Source organism: Lethenteron reissneri, chromosome 36, assembly GCF_015708825.2.
Source record: "Lethenteron reissneri isolate LAM-NWPU_2019-01 chromosome 36, ASM1570882v1, whole genome shotgun sequence".
Lineage (NCBI taxonomy): Eukaryota > Metazoa > Chordata > Hyperoartia > Petromyzontiformes > Petromyzontidae > Lethenteron > Lethenteron reissneri.
Genome location: NC_083814.1, coordinates 11,120,254 through 11,128,954, shown reverse-complemented (window position 1 = coordinate 11,128,954; position 8,701 = coordinate 11,120,254). Strand labels below are relative to the sequence as shown.

The window sequence follows — 8,701 nt, the reverse complement described above, 5'->3', positions numbered from 1 at the left end:
GGAAAAGAGCGACCACGCCTGAGATTATATCCACTGCCAGAGATGGAGCAATGCCATGAGTTAATGTGTGTCGGGTACCGCATGGATTGTGGCATTTACATGCCTAAACATTCATCAAGCATTGGATTGTCCATTGCTGCTGATGATGATGAGTTTGCTGATGTTGATGTGCTTTATCGCTGGGACAGCAACTGTCGTATGTGCTGGGACGGTATTGCCTCTGAATTATTTGTAATGTATAACAAAAAAGCTCTCCTGTATTTATAATATTTAATTCATTTAGTTTTAAGTCACATTTTTTTTTTAGGTTTGGCCTACACAAATGTACGTTCAAAGTGAAGCCTACAATTCTCAGCACAATGGGTGCCGGGGGGAGCTCAGTGCGCATGCGCGTAGTCGTCGCCATTTCGTCAACGAGCTAGCATCGACCAAAAGTAAGTAAGAGGGGGGGGGGGTGGTGAAGGCAAGACAATTAAGATAAACATAAACAAATCTATTTTAAGAGTTATCCAACCGTAGTAATTTTATATTAGTGGAATATATCTATTATAGCTGTTTTTTTTTTAAAATTAGCGAACATTATGGGCGCGTGCTAATAAAAAAATATAAACTTTTAATTACGGACACCCCCACAAGGCTGTCGAATGAACTCTCCCACGCGCGTAATACGCACGCGCACAGGACCCCCTCCCTCATTCCGCCATCTTACGACGAGCGTGCGATACCTTTTCTCTCCCGTAACCTCCGTGAAAGGAAATTAAGATAACACGTAAAAAAAAAGAAACACGCACATAATACAATCATGAGCGAGTACGTTAAGATAGCCGAGGACGAGAACGAGCTGCCCGTGGAGGTGCCTTGTGAGGATGACGGCACCCTTCTTGTGTCGAACGTGGCCGCGCAGTTTCCAGGCGCCGTGGGGCTGCGTTACCGTCCGCCCGATGCGCAGTCTTTCCGCGGCGTGCGCCTCGTGGACGGCGTACTCCACCCGCCCGAGAACGGCTGGGCAAGCTACACGTTCTACGTGAATTTCCCGAAAGGTAGATGCATTTGTTATTGTCCTTTTGTTGCGTCTCTCGTGTCGGCCGCCGCCATTTTGTAGCGTGCGCAGTTTGAGGCCTGGGTTTGCGCGTTGAAGCCTTCCCGCCTTAACCCTGACCGCGCCCCTGTAATTGTCTATCGTTAAACGTTGCCGATGGTGGTTAAGGTGACTTTAGTAGATGTAGCGCGAGGAAAGAAAAGAGAAACTTGTGTAAAATGGCGGGAGTGGAAACGGCGAGGTTTGTTGGGGAGTGGGTGGAATGACCACGTGGTGGCCACTTTCCCGCAATGGTGATGCAGTAGTGGTGGTGGTGATTGTGGAACTTTAAATTCACGGTGTTTTATCAAAGTCCACACGCTTCACAACGTGTAGTTTTAATTCTAGATTTGATACAGTAATTTTAGACTTGATACAGTAAATTTAGCTGTGACTGTCCCACCTGATGACGGAGACTTGTGTTGCCTCCGAAACGTGATTTATTATTTTATTTCTACTATTATTTCTATTATTTATTACTATTTATTTTTACCTACGTGACTTTACTTGTAGTTTTGATTTAACCGCGCGTGTTTGCGCATTATAGGTTTAGCACTTTTAATGGAGCAGTGTTTTTTTGGGTGGGATAGAGATTAAATTATTGCTTTTGTTAATTGTTGGAACGGTTAATATAATTTTAATTGTACTTTGAATGTTTAAATACATTCATCGTGTTCATTCGCAATGAACTTTGGTCAAATATGTAAACTAGTTTTGCATGTTATAAAAGTAGCCCCTTTTTACATGGAGCAAAAGTAGATGTATTTAAACCTATGACTAAAAAATACTTATCTAATGTATAAAAGCGAAGTAGTAAAAAGTACAAGTTTGTCACGGTTGCGTTAACTATATTCTCATGTAAAAAGGGATATTGTGTGTTGCATTGACCCTGTGTCCTTTTTGCTGAAGTCTGATTCCATTTCCAATAAACTCTCAGACCCGTGTGTGCTCGGGCTAGAGAACAAACGGAAGATGGAGGAGGTGGACATGGCCTCCGCATCAAAGATGCTTCGGTCGGAACCCCGCGTCTCCGATCTTGTTGTGCTGGGGCTGCCGTGGACAACCACGGAGGATGAACTCAAAGATTACTTCTCTGCTTTTGGCAGTGTTGTTCTTTCTCAGGTACACACACGCACACACCCACTGGCTTTAAAGATTAGCAGGGAGAGGATGGGGGTTTGCACCCTCTACAGCTGGGCGTAGTCCCGTGTTTGGCGCTTTTGTAGAGCCGACATAAAAGCTTTGCGGTGTTGTGACGTGCGTTGAGGAGGATGGCGAGTTATATATATTGACTTAAATGTTTAATCTTATGGATTGTTTGCTCTGATGCCGACTAAACTTGGATGGTTTGTCTTGTTCAGATAAAGACGGATCCAGCAACGGGAAAATCGAAAGGCTATGGCTTCGTTCGATTTGCCGACCACGAATCGCAACTGAAGGCCATGGGCATGCGACACATGATTGGTGGCCGCTGGTGTGATGCCAAGCTACCCCAGTCCAAGGTACATTGCGTTTTACATCGTCAATTTTTGCAAGTTGTGCTAAAATAGTTAAATGTACAACGCAATTTGAACTGCTGACATAACTATGGTGCCCCTTGGGGCATGTGTGCGTGCATGCCCAGATGTATCCAACCGACCCCGACCGTAATCGCATCTTCGTGGGCCGATGCCCGGAGGACATAACACCCGAGGACCTGCGCTCGTTCTTTGGCCAGTTTGGAGACGTCACCGATGTCTACATCCCCAAGCCTTTCCGCTCGTTCGGCTTCGTCACCTTCGCCAACGAGCATGTGAGCACTGCCTCAGCTGGACCTTGCTTGCACACATTGTGCGTGTACCCCCCCCCTTCAACCTTGTTTGTCAATCTTTTGCTGGACGAGGGCTTCCCCAAGCCGTTAGGTCGTTGGTCTTTTACCAAGCGGCACCACTGGTCAAGGTGGGGAGGGTGAAGTACAGAAAAACATTTTTTTTCTTTACCCGCCCATGACTCCTATAACACATTTTTGCATACGGTGGGTCGCCTGTTGTGCTCTCAAGATGCAATCCTATTTGGATTTGGAGATCTGATTAGGATAATCTTTTCCATCACTGGAGTGGGTGTGTTGTACTTTCCATTGCTGTAAATATTGTGGAAAACCTTTCACCCAATTGCTACTTTCCTCTAGTCTTCCTTGGGTTCTCTAACGTTAACAAATCACGGTTGCATTCGGCGGGGGGTGGGGGTGCAATGTTACATTGTTGATGCCTAACGACCGCGCTTGTTTTTCAGGTGGCACAGTCTCTGTGTGGACAGGACGTGATCGTCAAGGGCGCCAGCGTCCACATTGCGAGTGCCGAGCCCAAGAACCAGCTGAAGCGCTCGAGCCGTCTCAACGCGGCGGCGCAAGCGGCAGCGGCCGTGACTGCACAAGCCAACATGAATGCGCTAAGCGCGCTGTCGACGCTGGGCGCCACTGGCGCGGGTGGCGGCCTCAATCTGACGCCAGCCATGGTAGCGGCCATGACCCAGGCGCTGCAGACAAGCGGCTGGGGTGGCAGTGGCAGTGGGCGTAGTGGAGGGGGTTCTGGAGGAAATGCTTATGGTGGCAACACGTATGGGTTGGGCAAGAACAGCTGGCTGTAGGCAGCCACTGAGCTTGCACCTGATAAGTTGGCTGGGCTAAGAGTGGGCTCAACCATTGTGAGACTTGCCTGTAAGCAGGTGTGTGGTGTGGAAATAGTGAATTTTGTGTTGGCATTTCCCCCTTTACATTGTCTTTTTTATTTGGTGCTCAAACCTTTACCTTCCCATTTGTTTTTCTATTGTCACTAAATTTTGGTAGGTTCTGTTATTTTCTGGGTAGATTGTCACCACCATTTGTCCCAATATGTTAATATGAAATTTGTTTTGGTTGATAGGAACGGCTGAATGTAGAAAGATTTTTTTTATAATAAATTGTAATTTGGCGTTCTGATTCTTTTTGAAACGTATAAACAGTTTCCGCATGGTCGCGTACGTTTTTTGTTGGCAGACAGTGCAGACAATATTTAATGAGAATTTTCACAAGCGGCGACTTCCGCCAGGAGTGTAGTTTCCCTCCAGGTGACGTTATTTTTGAGTGTTAAATGTTAAACTACGTTGCGAATGTGACATTTTTCCTGTCTGTAAATAAAACTGTTCCCGTCTGTGATTGTATATCAATGATCTGCTTGAGTGCTGTTTCTCAAAAAGGTATAGGACGTGTGACCTGTGATCCCCTCCTTCCCCCCCTTCCCCACTGGGAGTTTCGGAAATCGCAGACCGCTGTGCCCTGCCTTTGATGGCCGAAGTCTCCGAAGAACCAAACTGTGCGTGCGCCACCCACGAGACCCTTCGCCACTCACGCCCGCCGCCACCCTTGAAAACAACAAAAATGGTAATGCTGATCTTCTGTCACGTCCGAGTGAGGAGAGAGTCCGAGTCCTCAACTTTGGAGAGCGCGCGGCTGCGTGTGAGCGCGCACGGGGCGTGAGCGGCGTGCGTCGTCGTCCGGTGTGTTGGAAGATGGGCCCTGGTTTTTCTGGAGAAGTGCGAAGAGAAGAGTGGTGTGGGAAGGGCGAGCGAGCGTGAGATGGAAAGCCTGTCCGCTCTGTCCGATCTGGCTCGTGGGTGGTGGCATACCTGCTTTGCGCGGTGTGTGCGCGCGAGTGCGCGTCATGGTGTGAAGAACCGAAACTCTCCCCTCGACATTCTCTGGCGTCTGGTCTGGAGTGTGGGCGTGCGGTCTGCGAGGAGGGAGAGCGCAAAATGCAAGACTTCGTCTGAGTGGTGTGCACCCCATTCTGGCTTGCAACGTTGAGCATGAAGACATCCTGAAAGGACATGCGTCTTGTATCTTGCGTTTTGATGTTTTTTACTTCGGAGTGTGCAGGAATGGTAATGGGGCAAAGCATGCGATTAACTTTTGTGTTGCAGTGGCTGAATACCTTGTTGGGAGCAGGTAAAATGTGTCAAGTGTTATCCTTGTGTAAACCACCACAATGTAAGTATAATGCGCACTTCAGATAGTGGTTTGCATATCACTGGAATAACATTCGCTTTAGGTTTAATTAATGCGAATGTTTAAAAGTTGGAAATTGTTTCTTGAAACTGCAATTTGTGATTAAATGCATCGTTGCCTATCATTGATTTCATCCCATGTGTGAATTGCCATATGAGGCTGCTTTTGGTTGGATGGATAACATCTACCTATAACGAAAACAATTGGGCGAGTGGTCTCCCTTGAAATTGAGCAAGATCAACCGTTTAAGCATATCTGGGAAGGAGGGGGATGGGTGTTAGGTTGGATTGGCACTGTAGGTAGGACTTGCTTTTCACAAGTGTACATCTGCAAATATTTTCGCCCATGTGTGTTATGCTTGTTTAGAAAATTGAAATAAAACTCTACACCGTGACTGCATTTTGTACATCTGCAAATATTTTCGCCCGTGTGTGTTATGCTTGTTTTGAAAATTTAAATAAAACTATACACACGTACTGCATTTTATTCCTCTTGATACACATGCGCACGCCATTCCAAAAAGTCCGAGCGGACCAATTTACATTAACACCACATCAAAGTACTGTGCTGGTGTACAGTTTTTTTACGAAGGCGGGCAACAAATGACACCTTTGGGGGGCCCACATGGTTAGCTGTGCAGCTGGCTTTGAGATGGTTTAGTATTCATATTGCGCACCACAATGCCGTGCAAAGCCGCAATTAGCGTTTCGAAATTCTCACTGCCTTTTTTGCTTGTCTGTGGTGCTACATGTGCTTGGGGGGTCGTATCTGCCTAATGAGGCATCTAAGAAACGACCGAATACATGAGGATTTCTTTTTTGGGACTCGCTTGTATGCCATCCCCGTGTTCTATTGAAAACTGCATGAATGTTCCAACAACTTTTGAGCACCGGTTAATAAAGTTTGGAGTTTTTAACGCCTGGTAAATGTGATTTTGTTTTGATGGCGTCATGAGCAAGTTCCATGAGTAACATGCAAAAACACCTTTTTGCAATGTAAATAACGCGTGTGGAGTTTGGTCGTTAAGCTATTAATATGTATGCGGGTTTTTTATGCGCCGAACGAAGGTATGGGGTTTCGCATCGTGGGGCAATGTTTAATAATGACTTCCATGAATAATGAATTTGACCAGCTTGCGTATCTTATGTTTTAGTGGGAGTCGTTTCGTGTTCAGATTTAGATGCGTTCCTGGGCCCAAGGTGCACATTTTCAGATGCCAAGCTAATCAACCAGGGACCAAACTCGATCCGTTAAACAGACCGATATCCAATGTTAACACATGTTGGAAGCCAATTGAGGGTTTTAATTATTCGAACTTGATGGCAATTTGCAAATATCGAATGAAACCACCGGGGTTCACATCTGAAGTAAAAATTCCCTTAATACTGGTAGGAACCTGGTCACACCAGCCCACGGGATTATTTTGTCCGTCGTGCATACCAAAATGGGAGGGGCTGGGTGGTGAGGGTGGGGAGTGGGAGGGGTGGTGCTTATGCCCGCCCTCGGGTCATTTGCGGAATACACCACGCCGCCGTTGACCCTGGCCATTGACCGAGCAACCCAACGTTCCTACCAGCTCCCTCCGCAGGAATGCGTTCCAGCTGACTACTCGATATGAATAAGAGGCCGACGAGCAGATTAGCAGAGGGTTGCGTATTTTGCCCATTCCAGATTTTACTTTGTATAAGCGGCTCTACTGCCGCTCGAAAACTCACTTAAGGCCGGCGATGCCTCCTAAAGCGATAACGATACTCAAGTTCTGGTGGAAGCCACGACAGTTGCGGGCCAGGTGCTTCTCTGCTGCTTTCGTGCCGCGCAAATTGCCGAATAATTACATCGGCCGCGTTGGGACAGCTGTCGCTCGTTTGAACAGCATTACCCAGTGGCCCTCTTGTCACAACCACCTAGTCACTGCGTGTAGTGGGAAGCGAAGCAACACGATTGGAGCAAATGGGAGAACGGATTGGTAATATCGAGGGCGCAGTGTGCGTTCGTACTATTTGAGTTACGAAACGAGATTCTTATTCGTAGCGACGACCAGGGCTTCATTCCAACTGGGACGCCACATCTCGTGTACGTGCTTGTTACGGCTGCGGCTGTTAAGTGCCTACTCCAGTGTATCGGTGACCCACAAAATACAAGGGTAATTAAGCCCTGCGGGGAACTGCATTCCACTTAGCACCGAGTGAATATGAAGTACTTTTTTTCACAGGGGGCAATTATTGGAGAAAGAGCCTTATTGGTTTATTTTGGTCCAAGAAAGTAAACATTGAAGGGGAAATTAAAACGGGTAGTATACAGTAGTGTACAGGGACTCTTACGTGCGAACAATCGACTTACGAACTTACAGAGATACGAACAAACCTGTCCAGTTGCCTGTTCGAACCGAGAGTCGTAAGTTCAACCGCCGCACAATAGATGGTGGTGGTGGCATCTACAAAAGATTATACAACTTTAAAAGTAATTCCCCGTGTTTAGTGTACATGCCGTAACAACATGTTTGGAATCGACAGGAGTAAAGTTGGACTTGCGAACAGACCTGGAGCCGAACTCGTTCATAAGTTGAAGAGTCCCTGTAGTGTGTTTTTGCCTCTCACTGCAACACGTGGCCCCTTGTGGCCGATTTTGTTTAGTGGTGTTCGTAGCGCCGCTAGCAATCAAATCTAAATTCCGCGTGTAAAAGGAACGCGTCTACAAACAACCAAGACTCGAGCAAGAAACGCAAAGCGACGAACCAAAGATCTACAAGAAGTGTCAAGGCCCCGGTAGAGATGGGCAGAAAATGTTGATATAAAAACCACATGGCCATCCAATTCATGCCCAAATATTCGACACTAAATTAGACATCTTGTTTTGAAGCTTTCGTGACTGCAGGAATCCATACTCGTTGGTTCTTTCGGTAAAGTCACGTAGGTAGAAATAAGTATAACCAGTAAAAACAAAGTTTTTCACTCTAAATCCTTTATATGCGTGGCGGCTAGAGTCCTCTCGTCCTCTGGCTTGAGATGGCTGCCACCTATGGGTCAGATGATTGTCTGCAGTATTAAACAATTGGTAATTAAATATTTAATTTGTTTTCCCTAAACAGTGTAAAATTTTGGAAAAAATTTTTCACGAACATTAATTGTCTCGCACAACGAGTATGTGTGCAAAATGTCAGCTCGATTGGATCACGGGAAGTGGGTTAAAAAACGACCGAAAGGTTTGCACGGTCGTAAGCAAGCAAGCAAGCACGCAAGCAAGCGAACTTAATGTAAAGGATTTAATAAAATAAAACAAATCACGACGTTTCGATGGCAACACAGCAAGGAAATGCTGAAGTAAGCCGACTTCTTCTTTCTTGCTGTGGTTGTCTCACCTGATGAAGATCGCTTGTGTTGCGATCGAAGCGTCGTGATATGTTTTATTTTATTTCTACCTCCGTGACTTTACCGAAAGAACCAAAGAGTATAAATTAGACATGTTTTTATATTTAAAACATGTGAATGTTACAATTGTATTTATATTTTGTCAGGAAAAAAATTATAAGATTTTTTTTTTTACAAAAACGGATGATATGATTATGGTGGGGCGCTTATACATTGTAAGATATATCGTAGTTG

The 8,701-nt window shown here is 45.9% G+C and overlaps 1 protein-coding gene across 4 annotated transcripts; it reads left to right on the top strand.

Annotated features, from left to right (window-relative positions):
- The first annotated feature begins 684 nt into the window (after nucleotides 1-684).
- Nucleotides 685-5,575, top strand: LOC133351130 (TAR DNA-binding protein 43-like). Of its 4 annotated transcripts, none has more exons than XM_061566102.1 (5): nucleotides 685-1,040; nucleotides 2,037-2,200; nucleotides 2,440-2,580; nucleotides 2,703-2,870; nucleotides 3,350-5,575. In XM_061566102.1, exons 1-5 carry the CDS (start codon nucleotides 803-805, stop codon nucleotides 3,701-3,703), a joined length of 1,065 nt encoding a protein of 354 aa, XP_061422086.1. In that variant the 5' UTR covers nucleotides 685-802; the 3' UTR covers nucleotides 3,704-5,575. The 4 variants fall into 4 exon arrangements, with proteins under 4 accessions (XP_061422086.1, XP_061422085.1, XP_061422083.1 ...); XM_061566101.1 differs by having other exon boundaries at nucleotides 2,440-2,581; nucleotides 2,698-2,870; XM_061566099.1 differs by having other exon boundaries at nucleotides 686-1,040; nucleotides 2,016-2,200.
- Nucleotides 5,576-8,701: the final 3,126 nt, after the last annotated feature.